This window comes from Pelobates fuscus, chromosome 5 (assembly GCF_036172605.1).
Source record: "Pelobates fuscus isolate aPelFus1 chromosome 5, aPelFus1.pri, whole genome shotgun sequence".
NCBI lineage: Eukaryota > Metazoa > Chordata > Amphibia > Anura > Pelobatidae > Pelobates > Pelobates fuscus.
Window position 1 is genome coordinate 330,568,181 of NC_086321.1, and position 17,724 is coordinate 330,585,904.

The following is a 17,724-nucleotide window of genomic DNA, read 5'->3' on the forward strand; positions in this document are numbered from 1 at the left end:
ATCACCCCCTCTCCCTCTCACCATCACCCCCTCTCATCATCACCCCCTCTCACCATCTCCCCCCTCTCCCTCCCACCATCACCCCACTCTTCCTCTCACCATCTCCCCCTCTCCCTCACACCATCACCCCACTCTCCCTCTCACCATCACCCCACTCTCCCTCTCACCATCATCCCCCTCCCTCTCACAATAACCTTCCTCCCTCTCACCATCACCCCCCTCCTTCTTACCATCACCCCCTCTCTCTCACCATCTCCCCCTCTCCCGAACACCATCACCCCACTCTTCCTCATCCCCCTCTCATAACTACCCGCTATCAACTCCCCTCACACCATCACCCTACCTCACACCATCACCCTTTCACACACAGTATCACCCCCTCACACAACAGCCTCCCCAGACACACTGTTAGCATCCCCTCACACTCTCACCTCCCCACACACAGACACACACACTGTCAGCCTCTTCATGCATCCACACTCACAGTAACCACTCCTAATCCTGCTAATCTAACTGGCTTCAAACTCAGCTGCACTCACTCACCCTGTCACATTAACCCCCCCTTAATCATGTAACACTCGTCCCTCCTACCATGCCACAATTGACCTGACACACTTACCTCCACTCGCCTTGTCACACTCCCTCATCAAACCATGTCACCCCCCACCCTTTCCATTTACCGCCTTTGCCCTGTAACACTCTCCCTGCCACTGGTACCCCTTTACTCACCTTGTCACAGTTACCAGCTGAAGACATTCATCATACACACACAGTCAGGTAACATAGCTTTGCCATAAACACAATGCACAAAGGCTACAGGCAGACCCCCATACACACAACACACTTCAAGCAGTTACCCCATACACATACGGACCCAGACAAAAACGCAAAGATGCTCACAGAGACATACATTCACACACACAAGGATACTCTCTGTCAGACACACTCTCAGGCACATACACAGGTAAACTGTGCATCAATGTGTATATGTGACAGTGTGCATGTATTGCAACTCACTTTTTTGTTAGTGAGGCCTCATGTTTGAGTTTCGCCTAAGGCCTCATAAAGTCTAGAGCCGCCTCTGTTCGGGAGGGTATGTTATTATATTTTACTGATATTGCAAGCGTATACGTTAATCTTATATACGCTGCTATACATTATTGTAATGGATTATTACGTTTTGACATGTCTATATTTATATTTTAATTAAAAAAAAACATTTAAAAAGACAACATTTTATTGCTCCCAAGACAATCCCTATTTTATATTGTATTCTCAATTATTTATATATTTTAGAGGAACTCTTACTAACTATATATTATTATGGCTACGATAGCTGTACGGTTAGTCCTGCTAAATTCTATGCTTTAAGACGTTATGGTGGTAAATAAGGGAACTGGCTGCGGTTACACCATGTACAGTCAAAATAACTGAATGGGGGGGGGGGGGGGGGGGAGATCCCCAAATCAGCTATGGTACAAGTTTGAATATTATGGATTTAAATTTAAAAATTCACTTTAAATTTACAATAATTCTCCGCTAGCCAGACAAACTATAATAGTAAATATAGATGGAGAGTGTGTATCAAAAACCACATAGGGAGTGATAGTCCCAAAAACAAATGTAATGGTGATAAATAATCATAACATACAACCTGAAACATAGGCAGCTGGCAGAATGTAATCTACAAAATATAAATAACAGAACATAACATAGTGTGTACTGTATAATACAAGTGTATGCTGAAATAAAGGTGGACTGCCACTCACATTTGGCAGAGCCGTACCAGGCTCTGTATAATAGGCTCAAGGGTGCCTATTCAGGCTGACGACACTCCAAGAAATGACTGTACAGGTTCCGTAGTAAAAAACGTATATTTATTTAAAGATAAAAATATAAAGTGAACTCCTGGTTATAAGGGAGTGGAACCCTGATACAAATAATATAAAAAAGGGGGGTATCCACTTACCCAAGCAGTATTAACCTTTGGAGTAGTATAAAACAAATATATAAAATACAAACAAATGTGGAAATAGCAGCAAACGCGTTTCGGCTTGGTAGCCTTCTTCCAGTGGAAGAAGTACACACTATGTTATGTTCTGTTATTTATATTTTGTAGATTACATTCTGCCAGCTGCCTATGTTTCAGGTTGTATGTTATGATTATTTATCACCATTACATTTGTTTTTGGGACTATCACTCCCTATGTGGTTTTTGATACACACTCTCCATCTATATTTACTTTGATTTAGTGTCTGGGAAACACTGTTGTATCAACTACTGTTGTATATCCACTTTTATTCCATTTTTGGAAGCGCCTACTCACTATCGTCTACTTTAAACTATAATAGTAACCTGGGGTGGAAGGAGAGAGATAATATAAGTAAAAGAGAAATGTTTATAAATGGCCATCACCAGGGCAGACACATTCTTCCATTCCAAATGGAACGTTAACTACAACTTCCATGATGCTCAGCATTCCACCCCCTCCTCCAGGAGTTACACTTTATGGCCCAGCACGTGTTCTCCCAGATATGAATGTAGTAGGAAGGGTGTGCTCCCTCCCTGCTCTCTGATTGGAGGCTGGGAGTGGCTCCAGCCTATCAGCGCTGTCCCCGGGATTGTTTGGATTTAAATGTCCTATAAGTGTCGCAGCGCTAACAGTGTGAGCTCAGAGCTTATTCCGGGCTGCTCCCTCAGTAGTGTTCTATGGCTAACCTGTCCCAGTGCCTGGATGATGCCCCCCTGGGCAGCCGCCTCCCCGCAGCAGCCCCCCCTGACCTGTACAGCGAGGCTCAGCGCCTGGCTTTGGAGGAACTGGTGTCTGGAGGGCCGGTGGCACTGAGGGGCTTCCTGCAGAAGGAGAGGGTCCCTGGGTTCCTGTCTGAGCCCGAGGTGGGGGAGATCCTGAGCTGCGCTGCCTCCCTGCACTGCCCCGATGACGAGCTGTCGGTGTCCGCCTCCGTGGACTGTTCCTCGGTGACTTACTTCCCCGAGCGCTCTGATGTGGAGCCCCCGATGCTGGAGCTCGGCTGGCCGGCTTTCAGCGCTGGGTCCTACCGAGGAGCCACCCGGGTGGAGACACACTTCCAGCCCAGCTATGGGGAGACCATCTACAGCTGCAAGGAGGCGGTCAGGGCCCTGATCAGGGCTGCCAGGGAGGTGGGTGACAGTGCTGGGGAAAGGCAAAGTTTGCACAATGGGTAGTAGCTAAAAAGTGCTGACATAAGGTATGTAGAATTTATAAGCAATATGAGGGAATTCACTGAAATCTTCACGACTGATGATTTTGGACTTCAACCCTGAATTGGTTTCAATTCTTCAAACGACATGGCATCACTTTTCATGCCCTCCCATAGACATGTACTAATAACGTGCACATAGAAACGTGGTGGACCAGGCAATCATTGGGTCAGATTTTGTTAAAATTGTTCACTGAGAGCCATGATCCATAACCGCATGAAGGTCATCAATGGTAACTTTGTTGGGAGGTAGATGGCTGCATGACCGACATCCCCCATGCAATACCCCATCACATGCTAGAATTTCAGTCTGAAGCCCTCCCAGAAATCCATAAAACTTAACTTCTTTAGGAAAGCGTGTTCATTTTTAATGGTTATCACATTCTCCCCCCCTTACCTCCCTTTTCCTCAATGTCACTTTCAGGGTGATCCACCAAACTTTAAATTGTAGTAAATGAAATCCGCATAGAAAAATTCTAAGAACAAAGTATGATCATAATTGTACACATGATAAAATTTCAGTTGCTTTCCTGTCCTAGGACACAAATTAACTTTAAGCCAGAGACTGGCACTCCTTAAAATAAAGTAATGGATCTAAATATTCCCATTGGATTAATACAACATACTATGATGAATTTGAACTCGTTTTTAAATTTTAGGTTATTTTGGGAAGAATTCTTCCACTCTGTAACTCCATCTTGACTAATTTGGCAGGAAATTTATTTTAATTGGTTTCCAACAATTTATAACTTTGTGAATAAGCCCGCATGTATAAATATTGATTTTATTGGAACTGTTTAAATTAACACATTTGCACATCCTTCATTTTCATTTCAAAACAAACATGACTATTATAATGATATAAATATTGTGCTTTCACTATTCGATAAGACAATAGATAATGTATAAATGCAACAACTTTTTCAAACCTATTAAAAGTTAATAATTACATGGCGTACGCCCTAATTCAGGGGTTCTTACCCCATGGAATGAGACCAAAATAGTTCACCATGTTTCAGTGGGTGCCTGTCGGAACTGCTTAGACTAAATGGTTTACTATAGCATTCCTGCCTTCAACAGAGGAAGGGGTCCTATTTGACACAGTTTAACCCCTTAAGGACACATGACATGTCATGATTCCCTTTTATTCCAAAAGTTTGGTCCTTAAGGGGTTAATGAACGTGCTTTGCAGAAAGCATGGGTTAACCAGTTTAATGCATTAAAGGTCACTTTCAGAAGGTGAAGAACCGTGGTGTAGGTCAATCATGAAGATGTATGAGGACCTACCCATCTGCATGGAATGGGCTTTATCTATGGGGTATCCTCCATAGTCCTCAAGGCATGCGCAAGAGTTAAGCAGTGACATTGTGTCCTGGTTCTGAAACAGATCCGCTGGGAGAAAATGACAGCACCCAGGCACCCAGACCACTTCTGCTATGTTTATAATAGGGTTAATCCAGCCTCCAAATCCTCTAGTGGCTGTCTCACTGAAAATCACAGTGAGAGCACGCAAGCGTCCATAGGAAAGCATTGTAAATGCTTTCCTATGAGACCGGCTGAATGCGCGCGCAGCTCTTGCCGCGCATTCAGCCGAAAGGGAGGATCGGAGGCGGAGAGGAGGAGAAGAGCTCCCCGCCCGGCGCTGGAGAAAGGTAAGTTTTAACCCTTTACTCTCCCCAGACCCCAGCAGGAGGGGGTCCCTGAGGGTGGGGGCACCCTCAGGGCACTATAGTTACAGGAAAACAAGTGTTTTCCTGGCACTATAGTGGTCCTTTAAGTAGAACTTGCCTTTGCCGGACCCTCAGCAGCGATATCCTCATTGGGGATGAGGTCTTTGCATAGTGGCCAAACGGTGACAGTGCCACTTTGGTCTTAACAAAGATTTAGCATCAACTTTAATCAGGCTGCGGATTGTTGGAATAGGTGGCAAAAAAATTATGGGCTTACTTTACTCCTTAATTCCATAACATCCTTACATTTCACTTGCAAAGATAATTCTGTTACCAGACAGCCTGTGACTTGTAGAAAACTTCAGGGGCTGGGTAAATAATAAGAATTGTAGCTGACATTGTGCAGCTGATCAGAACAAAACCATCTTGGGAGAATGTCAGGAAGGAATATATTGAGGGTTATTTAACTGTCTGCCAGCATGACCTACGATATGAACCATGCAGAATTGAGTGAAGACTGGCATGGAGCAGACACATTCACTGACTGAGATTAATGTTAACATGCCCCCTTCAGGGAATTCTCTCTGCATTTATCGACCTTGTCTTGTCAAATTATGTTGCAGGGTTTTCTCTGAGTTTATGCTTCTACCAGCATTCAGGTTTATAGCTCAGCTATGTGCATTGATGATTCAGGTTGTTGTATGGGAAGGGTTTGGAGTGGGGATTAAACAGAATTTGCTGTGTTATTTGACAGCCGAAAACCCAAGTCATTATAACTTTCTGGGCAGTATTGACTAGAACACTTGGTGTGCTTAAAATTAGCCGTAACCTGCCTAATTATTAAATCATATAACATCAGATTCCTCATAGTGTCAATTCATGGATCTTTATATTGTGTGATCTAATAATTTTACTATAGGCAGGGAATACTGGTGCAATCCAAAAACTCAGATTTTAAATAGAATCTTGTTGTTTCAAAGTACTGAAGGTTGTTGTGACGTGAGTTATTCTGTATCGGGAAAATGCAATTTACTTGATATAGGAGACAGTCATGCAAAGTGTTGATGCTGTGTTTTGCCATTCCGTCTACAACACAGAATACGTTTTACATCTCATTTAAGCAAGGATTCAGAGATGTAAACAGCGCATCAAAACCTATTGCTGCAACAATTCAGAACTATATATGTTTTGGATTATAGTTGTGTACAGTATTTAAAGGGAACTCTGACAGCTGCAAAATATGTGGGTGATGCAGTTCAGTTAGCGATCAACGTAGAACCTACAAGCTTGCAGACTTCCTCTCCCAGTGTGAGCCTTTGTGCATGCGCCAGTTCCCCTTAATGAGTTGTACTTAATCACTGGCCCATGCACTTATAATTTGAAGCTTCCACAGCAATGCCAAAGAAGGTCAGAAGGAAAAAAAAAAGTGAAAGAACAACTCTTGTCTATGCAAGTTCTCAGTTCACACAGTGTACGGATGGAATTATATTCCCTATACAGTGGCACCAACAATTGCACATAAACCAGATTACATAGAGCCAGTGGGAAATTGTATTGTATGACTACATTGCAACAGAAGTCAGATATTACTGGCTGCCATCCCAGTTCACCCAAAGTTATTACCCGTTACAATAAGCCGTCTCAATGGCATTTGTTTTTGCTTCTGTGAATGTGTTGGTGCCAATTACTGAGGTTTTCTACCTTTTGTTTTAGTGATTTGTGCCATGTGTATATATTATTGAATACAGCGCCTGGATATTCTATGCACTGCTTGACAGCCAACTCCTTTAGAGAGCAAACTATTTTGAAACACAAAAGTAGTTTAGGTTTTGCGTGCATATGTTAACTAGGGTTGTGCTCTTTATAAAAAAAAAAAAAAAAATTCTATTTATGATTTTATTGCGTATTGTATATGGAAATAGCAATATGCAAATCCCCTTTCTATCAGTTAATGGGTTAATTCACCATAGGTGACCACAAGTCAAGCCACAGCTTGTTCGAATCATAAAACAGACTTCCTGTCACTGTGTCAATATTGACCTGTCTACCCAACAGATCTATATAATACTTTGGTTATTTTTGTTGTCATGAATGAATGCCGGTGTGAGTATGGGTTATGACTCAAGATCCACAACGATCTATTACAATTTCCTTAGAATGCCATGTTGCTCATACTGAGCAGATTTGCTAATAGAAAAACCATCAAAATGGGTCATCGCAGAAATTCTGGGTCTGTTGCAGGTTTTGTTCAAGGGAGAGATCCCCAGATTTTGCCTAAATTGCCACTGCTGTGGGCATGCCTCTGTATGATACCATGGCAAGAGTGCCCGCTCTTTGATGTGTTGACACAGTGCTTTGGATCTAAGCATTCATGAGCGGGCCTGGGGCATCATATAAAAATGTCAGACTGTGCCACTTGCTTCTGTTACATTTATTCTAGCAAGGAACTGGAAACCCTTACCCCATCAAAGGCTTTTGAAAGACATTCAGGGATAAGCAGTCTGGTGAAGAAACGTATAAAACATATTCCCCTCTGGATTACTTGCCTGTCCAGGGTAATGCCCTCTTCCCAAGATGTTCTGGCAACTTCAGAGAAATGCCATGTGCATGCTTGGACATTTCTTCCAAAGAGCACCACTGCATTATGGGGGTTGAATTAATTTGCATCTTAAATGGTGGTTGTGCTGAAACCCCATATGTGACAGTGCCATCCATGCTCATTGTACAGTGATGTGGACTATGTATTTTTATTTATTTTTTTTCCAATTTTTTATTTAGCATTTTTCAAAAAGAGAACTGTTGTACAGAAATGTGAAAAGGTAGGTTAGTGCACGGTTAACATTTTTAGGGCTGCACTGGTTTGTACAGTACTGTTGCTAGCACACATAGGTTTGTATTATCAACAATCTGTCTGTTGTCTCCCCTGGGAGGGTTTGGTGTTCGGGGTAACGCTTTTCGTGGCCTGAGCGGGGCCTCTGAAGAGTGGTTTCTAGGTCTCTGGTCATCAGGGATTCATCTGCAATGGTGTTGTGGTAACTGCTCATTCGGTGTGGCTAGGTTGGTTGTATTCTTATGGTTTAGTGCTCTTAGATGGTGATGTATGGCCCTGTGGGTCTCCCTGTCGTTTTGTGCCCATGTAACCTTTGCTTGCCCGCTGTGGGCTTGTAGTGGTCTTTCCCCCGGGGGTCATTTGCGTGATTGTGGTCTGTGTCCTGAGCGTTCCATGCAGGGGTGTTGGGGGTGGGCGATGGGTGTGTATGAAGTGGGGTAGAGGTTTGAGAACTGGGAAATCAGAGATAGAAGGGTGGGTTGGGTATCAGAGTTCACCGCCGCACGTGGCCCCAGCCAGTTGGTGCTGTGGGGGTAGGGATGACTGTCGGGAGTACTGTCCTCTTTCGGTCGGACTATGTGTGTTAGCTTTTGTATCAAACAAACAAATTAAATTTTAATAGTTAAATAGTCATATTAATGCTGTTTTATATAATAGCTTCTTGCAGCCAACAAGATAGAACATCTCTAAGAGCCCTTAAGGCTTGAAGGCTGTCTCTCACATTAAGATGAAGGAATATTCAGCAAAGCTATAGCGATCTTGGTGACAAGCTTTGAAGGTGGCTTGGGTTATATTAATACAAAAACATCATTAAAAGAACATATGATTGATGAGGCGTACAATCTGTTAACACTAAGGCGTTCCCTTTCAGCACTACAGGCAAGTTTTGTGATACAAGAAAGGGAGGGGGAGGCTGTAAGAGAACTCATTAAGTTAAAAGGACCAGCTTGGGCACCATAACAACTGCCAGTCAGCATCTCCTCCTAGAGATGTATTCAATCAATGCATCTCTATGGGGAACATTCAGCGCCTCCATGCAGAATGTGGAGATGCTGAATGTAGTTTCTGCACGCTACAGGACTAGGAATCACCTCTAGGAAGGTGGAGGGGACTTGTTGCTGCCATTACACACCTGTCGCCAACATGCTGTATGTGCAGATTATCAACATATGCACTGAATTTACATTACCCATCCGGAACTCTTGTTTCAGCCTGGATACTTACAACACAATGATACTGCTGAAAGTAGAGTTACACCTCTAACATGCAAAGGGGTTCAACTATGTATGCGCAGCATTTTGCTGCACCGTGACCACTAAAGTAGTCATGGTGCTTGGTGTAACCCTTTAAGATTCCTTAACTAGTTCCGTCTTTGAAGAGAACGCCATCTGTATGAGACTGGTCAGCCAGAAACATTTTTTTTTTTACAATATGTATATTCGTCTCTCGCATCAGCACATCAAAAAAAGGTCAAATAATAATGGCAGCATTTAAAAAAAAAAAAAATGAGGTAGTGTCCCTATTGCACTTAGTGCTGCATTGTTAAACATTGCAGTTCCAGCTCTAAGTCTGGCCACAGTGGCTGGCTACCAGACAGCCACTAGAGGGCTTCCTGAATTGAAATGGACCTTTGGTCTGGTATCTGACGCAGGATGTCCTCACGCACTGCATGAGGACACCCTGCGTCATATTTTTCCCCATAGGAAAGCATTGATTCACTGCTTTCCTATGGGGAGGTCTTAGGCGTGTGGCGCATTATCACACGCTCGTTGTGGGCTGTCGGCGGGACATCGGCGCTTGGAAAAGGTAAGTAAATAAGGGTTGTTAACCCTTTATTTATGAGGGGGTGGTGGATGGAGGAGGGAGGCAGGGGGAATGATAGTGCCAGGAATACACCTTTGTATTCCTGGCACTATGGCATCCCTTTAACCTTATAACATTTCATTAGTAGGTAGAAATACAATTTTAGATTCGCACTACTCCACTTTGTAGGATGGTACAGTGCAGTGCCTACACAAAACTATATGTCCTATGCCCTGGATCTGATTTTACAAAATGTTAAAAATCTGCTGCAAATAACTTGTTATTCACTGGCAAATCATGCAATAAAATCTCAAAGCTTTTAAATTTTAAAGGGCTGCTGGATAAACAAACTTTCCCTTCTACATGACTTCTCAGGATTCGAACCCTTCAGGCTGTTGAAATAGTTGTGAGATTACTGTCCAACATCCACATTGTGATCACTTTATTGACATTACTCCGTTCCTTGGGGGCTGCTGACTCTGCTGAGAATTTTTCACCCAAACCACATGAATTCCTCTAAGTCAGGTCCTCTTGTGTCCTAACTTGCAGTATCCCCTATGGCAGGTGGTACCACCTCCCACCACCTCTAAATATCACCCAATGTAACAGAGCGCAAGATACCTGCATTCCTTATATAAGGGGTCATCACCTTGCAGCGTTCATCCTGATGTTTTCATGGTTTAACCGAACCTGTTGTGTCGATATAATCTATTTTCCCCTAGCCCTACCCTTGTCATGAATCAACATCTTGCTGGCACTAGCAAAATAAAGCAATATTATGTTGTTTGTTTGGTTATTTTTGCGTTAGCTAGAATGATATACACAAGGGCAAGTCACAACCTGCAGGAGTGTTATTTACCTTGGGTTTCCAGACTAGATCAATTTATTAGTAAGGCAAGAATAGAACATGACCCAAAAATAAGGTCTCTTTTCAGGTGATACATGTGTAATTGTTTTTTTGTTTTTTTTTGGTGTTCTAGCAGAACTATAACTGCCAACACGTCCCATGGGGATTGAATGGCAGGAGATGTTGGGTGATCTATTCATGCAACAAGGTCAATGTTGAAAGCTGTGAAATAAACTTCTGGACTCTGTACTGATGTACTTTCTTTGATCACAGGTAATTGCAGTGGTGATGGACACTTTTACCGATAACGACCTTTTCCGGGACATGCATGAGGCGTGCAGGAAGCGTAGAGTTCCAGTCTATATCCTTGTGGACCAGTCACATCTCCCACACTTTCTAACCATGTGCCAAAACCTGGGAGTCTCCCTTGAGACAGAGCAGGTAAAAGAAACAAAGTGGAAACTACATGGTCCCCACAATTTGTACTTTGAGAAATTTATGTTTGCCATCTATGCACGGACTATCTTTGTATCTCGTATCAAACCAGAGATTTAAAATTCGTCAGTAATTTCCATAATATGAGTTTATAGAGAATTATCACTGAAGAGATGCATTGTACAAACATATGTCCACTATGGTTTTATTCTTTACGATATGCCATATTAAAATGTGTACTTTCTCCCAGCTTCAAAACCATAATTCATTTTTTTATCTAATTAAGAACTGGTGGTCTCTGTCATGGCAGTGTAGACATTGGAGACCGGACGTTGACATGGAAGTCAATGTTCTCTACTAGTAGCACAGCATTCTAGAGCTGTTAGAACATTCCATGGGCCATGATTTAGGGCAGGGGTTGGCAACCTACATCTCAATTGATGCATTGCCAGCAATATGCCTGTAAGAGCATTCTGGGAGATGAAGTCCATAACATCTGGAGTGCCGAAGGTTGCCTACCCCTGCTTTAGGGTCTGCTCAGACTATTATCATGAAAGCAGGTATTGGTCCTTTAAATGACACTCCAAGCACTGTGGACAGCTCGTGCCCTCTATGTTGCTTTCTAAACAAAAGGTCTCCAGTTTTTTTTTTCTCTCTCTACAAAAACTTGCTTATACTATACTTTTATTTGCAGTTCTTCAACATTTACATATTTCTAGGTGTGCAAACAACCTGATTTATTTACTAATCTAGATAAATATTTAAAGCCTGTCTCTGGCACATTCCTTAATTTACTAAATAAGAAGTGTGTGTGTGTGTGTGTGTTTAGAATAAATTAAGAATTAATTTTAAATGAGCGCTTATATTTCATGATTCTAATTATTTTATACCTCTGTTCCTCAGCTGATGCGGGTCCGCACTTTAAATGGAAGCAACTATTATACTCGTTCTGGTGCCAAGATTGTTGGCAAGGCACGAGAGCGGTTCCTCCTTGTGGATGGACTGAAGGTAGCTACTGGGAGTTATAGGTATGTATGATTAAAGAAACCTTTTGGACCTCTTCTTCAACTTTTGTTTAGGATGCTATGGATAACAATGGTGTTTCAGGCGTTGCATGTGCTAAGTATATGATCTTTGTGCCCAGCGTGGACACATTTCATATGCATCACCAATCCTATAACTTTAACCTTCTTGGAAGTCAGCTGTGCTATAAACAAGGGCTATAGAATGTAGCAAGTACCACTTCATGGTCAGTTTAACATTAATAAGAGTTTGTAGAAATATCCCCAAACTTGAATGATAAAAAAAAGTGCATCCACTCATTTTAGCAAATTAACTCCATAAACTCAAGATCTCTCGCTATGCAAACTCCATAGTTTTGTCCAGAGCTGTTCTTTAGTATCACAGGACCTTTATACAAATCTTGATAAAGGTATTGTGGGATGGAAACATAGGTATGTTGGTGGTTCTATGTAAAAGCATGGCCTCTACCCACTTTGAGCATACAATAGATAAAGATGGTGCACACACATTAGACAAAGGGATACTTCGATATGTCAATAGAATCCTCTGTTCAGATTTACATAGTTGTTGAGTATCTCAACAAAATAAAGAAATGGAAAACAATAATAGTGCAATATGTCAGAAGAGTGACATATAGTACTATGCCAAAAACACACTCACAATTTCTAGAGCTTCAGAGCTCTGCTGTATATGTATCTGTAAGCACTCTGAGGCCTGAATACATCCAACTCTAGCAAGAGATAGATCTGTGTGTTCTTGTCGTCGCTGTTGTAATGCGATTTATATACTATTTAACCCTTTTTGTGAATGGCAATCGCTTACAAAATTTGTGATTGCAGCACTATCACCATGTGGGGACTTTGCTGTATTCTCAAGGTCCCCTGATGGTGACATCATAGCTGGTGGTCCAAGGTGGGGCAGGTTAAGGTGAGATTACTTGCCTAAATCTGTCCCTCGCGTGTGCCGCCATCTTGCTCGTGTTCAACTCCTGGCTCTTCAGCACCAGGAGTCAATGTCACTGCTGTACTCTCGTCCCTGATGGCTGCAGGGATTGACACTTACACTCCGGCTTGTGTCAAGAAAAGTCAAACATAGGGGAAATACAGAGACAAAGTAGTCCCTACTTTGTCTCTGTATATCTCTTGACTGGGTTGGAATTTCAGTGAACCACAACAGTTATAATGAGTATTTCATAAAGATGCTATCTTTATGAAATACCATTTAAAAAAAAAAAAAACATTTTAGGGGGGGGGGGGGGGGGGCGCGAGTGCCACTTTAACAGAATAATGTTACTTCTTGCAATAACATTTAAACAAAGTGGCTTTTTCACTAAACAAAGACTTGTAGAGAATTGAAAAACGTGCTTATTGTTACAACTTGTCAATTTCCACCTTGGTATTCCACTAAACTCTAGGGAGTTGAAAAAGTATCACTATTGACAGGCTACTGTATTCCCTGCTGTGGTAAATAATTGTTAGACAGGAGTAGACAGCTGCAGAGTCTTCTAAATAACAAATAGTAAAGTAAACTGATGCAAGTCACAAAACTCATTTACCTGAAATGTTAATGAATGGGAAAGGCAAAAAAAGTAAAAATATATAGACTACTGTAATCAAAGAAAGAAAATGCGTTGGGCTTTGTTTCACCGATCTTTGTTTTGCCTCCACAGCTACACATGGATGGATGGAAAGCTAAATAGCAGTAATTTAATAGTACTGAGTGGCCAAGTGGTGGAGAAATTTGATCTTCAGTTTAGGGTCTTGTATGCCCAGTCCAGTCAAATAAATGCCAAATCTCTGTCTAACACAAAAAATCGTGCTGTCTCGCTGGACCAGCTACTGTGCAATCTTCCAAGTCATAGGAAAACAACTGTGAGCAACCTTGTCCAAATGGAGTTGGCTAAACTATCCAGTACACCAAAGAGGGTTTTTAATACCAGAAATGTTAAAGAAGTTCCTCCCGTGGATGCCCCAAAGACTTCAGAAGATGAGTGGTTACAGAATTGTGATATCATCTCTGGCCTCAAAGAGATGGAGAATGTTGCCACTCAGACAGAACCATGTGAATTCCATGCAAGTATAATGGCAATGGATGCAGCCACTCAAACTAGTGTGTCATCAAGTATTGCTGCGACACAAACTTTTATGCCAGCTAGAGTAGCTTCCACCCAGACTGTAGTATTCTCCAGAGAGATGACAACTCAAACGTCACAAACTAGCGAACCTTTAACAGCAAGTGTAGGCCAAAGTACGACAACTTATTCTACCGGAATCAAGTTGCCCACTACCTCCTCCACCTCTTCATCCTCCTCTTCATCTTCTGCTTCAACCATCAGCACTGGCTCAAGCGCCTCCATCCGATCAATTGGCATGGTGGGCAGCAGGCTGCAACAGTCTGATTACCCACTCAGGGACAACATAAAGAAGCTCACAAAAGAGCGCCAGTATCATTATTCCACCATTCGTTCTAAGCTGGACCATATGGTTTCCATACTGTCCAGGAAGAATCGTTTTGGCAGTAGTTACCTGGGATGTGAGCCAGCTGGCTATGGCTTTCAAAGGAGGGACGTGATGCACAGTAGTCTTCTCAATCTTCGTGATGGGGCACGATTTGGCGCCCACATATAAAACCTAAACTTTCAGAAAGCATGGCATCTTTAATTTTAACCTTTCTCACAGCAGTGTTTCCAGACAGTGCATCTAGATAATCTTTCATGGTTATGGTAACCTCTATGATGAGGCTTTGAGAGTCCACCACTGTGCTGCTGTTTCCGCACTTTAGACATGATGATTGACTGACTGACTGCTAAGCTGAAGTTGGACTGAGTAGAAAATCCCATGGGTATCTGCAATTCTAGATCATCATGCCTCTAGACTAGATCCCTCTGGTTTTATAATTTTTTTTTTTTAATGTTTTGTACAAAATCTTAAAAAAAAAACTTTCTCACCTGTCTTGTATGCTTTGAGGGCTTCACTTTGCCCCCACCCTTAACCACCCCAAGCAATGGAGGTCCTGTCTTCTCTTGATATCCGCAGCTATGACATTCTCCATTTATCTCCTCCAGCAATAAGATGAACAAGTTCAAACGTCTTTGTATTGTAGCTGCAGGAATGAACTATAACACTATTTGTCACCTGCTGTTTGTAATAGTGTGGGTTAACCATATACTCTCTGATGTAGACTGTAGGTTCTTAAGTACATTTGGTATAATAATAATAATAATGCCTGTATGATCCTTGGAGACAGTCAGCCTGTGCTACTGCTTTTTGTTTTTATCGTGTGGTGGTGGGATTTGGTTTGTCTTAAAGCGTTTATGATTGAAAATCTTTACATGTCAAAGAGCACCCCTCCCCCATAGTTGTTAATTATTTAACAGTTTAACTTCCCGAAATAAGTCTGTGTCTATAACAATGAAAATTGCAACATAATCCCACACTTGATTGAGGTTCTCATCCGTTCCACGCAGCTCTGGATCTTTTTCAAATAAGACAATGTGCAATTAGTTTAATATTTCAGCCTGCTGCGTGTTACTGTGTGGATTCCAATACTTCCTAAGGAAGTAGATTACATTTATAGCTTTTGTTACAAAGTTCTATAGCTCTGTGGTCGTACTCTAGTACAGAGAATGCAGCAAGCGAACAGGATTACATTATACATCCGATTTGCAGTAGGTAATGGCCAAAACAGCAAAGTTCCGATTTTACTAGTAACTATACGTTTTGTTTGTTTTTGTTTTTCTCTGTCTTCTTAAAGTTACATTATATTTTTCTTTGCTGTTCTGGATCCATACAATCTAGGATATTGTGTGATCTCTGGGTAATGATCCTGGTACGTGGGGTTTGTCATTTTATGTACATACATTTAATTAGTTATAAAGGGTTGAGCAGCAAGTATTTTATGACTGCATTATTGAACTTTGAAATTGGACTAACTTGTTTTTTTTTTTGTTAACTCTAAACCCATCCCATATTTCAAACATTGTACTTTATGAAGACTAACACTCTTATTAAAGAATAATAAAATCTATAAAATGCCATTCAATGTTGTAGCTCCCATTTAAAATGGAAGTCCCACTCTTTAAACAAACATTGCTGTTATGTTAATAGTACATAATCTATATTTTAATGAAGTATATACACCTTTGAAAGTTACTGTGCATACAGATTAGTACTCGTACTGCAAGATAATTTGTATATAATATAAAATATTCATTGCAACAGTCTGTTCTATAGAAATTGCCAAATCCCCAGCAACCACAAACACGTTTTAATATATGAAATGTGATGACACTTGTAAAGTACCCCCCATGGCTTGTAAATCACTGTTGGCACGTAGCATCCAATATTCACTCATTTGTCTGCTTAAGGGATACTGTCAAACACTAATTCCATTGTTCCTGCTATATTGAATATATGCGTTGTTATTACAGGTTACCTTGACTAGAAATGGCGAATAGATTAGAAATAGTGATGTACCGAACTGTTCGCCGGGAACCGTTCGCCTGCGAACATATGCAATGGTCGGTCCGCCTCCTATTCGTCATCATTGAGTAAACTTTTACCCTGTACCTCACAGTCAGCAGACATATTCCAGCCAATCAGCAGCAGACCCTTCCACCTCCATGACGAATAGGGGGCGGACCGACCATCGCATATGTTCGCCCGCCACATTCGCCACAAACAAGCTATGTTCGCCGGTGAACAGTTCGGGACATCACTAATTAGAAATAATCTGGTGTATTCACCAAGTACTCATGCCTTTATCTTGAAACAAAGAACCAGTATATGTTGTTGGGGGAAGAAGAAAAAAAAAATATATATATATATATATATATATTCGACATATTCCAATTATGGTTTTCTGACAAAATGCACAGTTGGAAGTAAATTAATGACGCCCATTTGGTATGAAATGCCGACTTCCTGAGACCATAAAAGAAAAATTCCAAAACTTTGTGGATATGAGATGTCTTACAGGTGTGGCCATTTTAATGTGTATAGTTAATTTTGAAGCTTTACTGTTAAGCTGTATTTTGTTTGAACCTGTGCAAAGGTGGAGGGAATGTAGCGTAGTTATCTGAACTTCAAAATGTATATTTAACTCCTTAACACTGTCTAGCAATGTATGATGTATTGCTGGGATTGACTGCTTTTGTGCTTAAGGGTTCCAGTTCCTGCATGTGTTACAGAACACACATCAGTGGTGCGTGTTTATGGGCAGGGCGTGAAAAGTTCTTCCCTGTAATCTGCAGCATTTATAGCATTGCTATAAGGGATATTCCTATGCTGCCAATCACAATACAGATTTGGTATGAATTTCAGGAATACTTGGTGGATATGACAGCCATAAATACGGTACAAAAAGATGGCCAATAGATGTAAGATGGAGAGTAAGCACTTTCTGGTACACGTTTTTATCTGTCTTGTGTCACATTGTGTAAAATGTTAATTTCTTTGTGTGATGTCTCTTTTTTTTTTAATTTTTTTTTTAATGTGTAATAAAATTACTTTTACCATATTGTTTCCTGTGCAGTGGAAGTGACTGGCTCCTTTTTAATAACATACTTTTGAGTCCAAAGTGTCCATATTTAGGAGGGACAGTCCCTATTTTTGTCCCAAATCCCTCTTACCTCTATCCTAATGTCCCTCTTTTCTAGGAGCTAAATTTTTATGTACAATGGAACTCCACAGTAATGAGTCTTTAAACTACAACAAGTGTGTTTACAAACCGGTCTGTGTAAGGAAACAGAGTTCCTATTCTAAGTAACATTTTAGTTGCATAACTTATTAAGTTAGCAAAATGATTAAATCCCCTAAAATGAACGTGTCATGTGTCCATCTGAAGTGTTTGGGTCTTGGGAGGTATGAAATCAT

General features: G+C 41.3%; 1 protein-coding gene across 1 annotated transcript; it reads left to right on the plus strand.

Moving 5' to 3' along the window:
* Positions 1-2,687: 2,687 nt before the first annotated feature.
* FAM83D (family with sequence similarity 83 member D) lies at positions 2,688-16,658 on the plus strand. Its single transcript, XM_063455708.1, has 4 exons — positions 2,688-3,163; positions 10,667-10,834; positions 11,732-11,856; positions 13,521-16,658. The coding sequence occupies exons 1-4, from the start codon at positions 2,711-2,713 to the stop codon at positions 14,476-14,478; spliced, it is 1,704 nt and encodes a 567-aa protein (XP_063311778.1). The 5' UTR covers positions 2,688-2,710; the 3' UTR covers positions 14,479-16,658.
* Positions 16,659-17,724: the final 1,066 nt, after the last annotated feature.

Bases quoted from the DNA above. Each gene is read 5' to 3' on its own strand.
- FAM83D (XM_063455708.1), top strand. From the start codon at position 2,711: ATGGCTAACCTGTCCCAGTGCCTGGATGATGCCCCCCTGGGCAGCCGC. The intron at 3,164-10,666 runs GTGGGTGACAGT...CTTTGATCACAG, and splicing joins TGATCAGGGCTGCCAGGGAG to GTAATTGCAGTGGTGATGGA. The intron at 11,857-13,520 runs GTATGTATGATT...TTGCCTCCACAG, and splicing joins GTAGCTACTGGGAGTTATAG to CTACACATGGATGGATGGAA.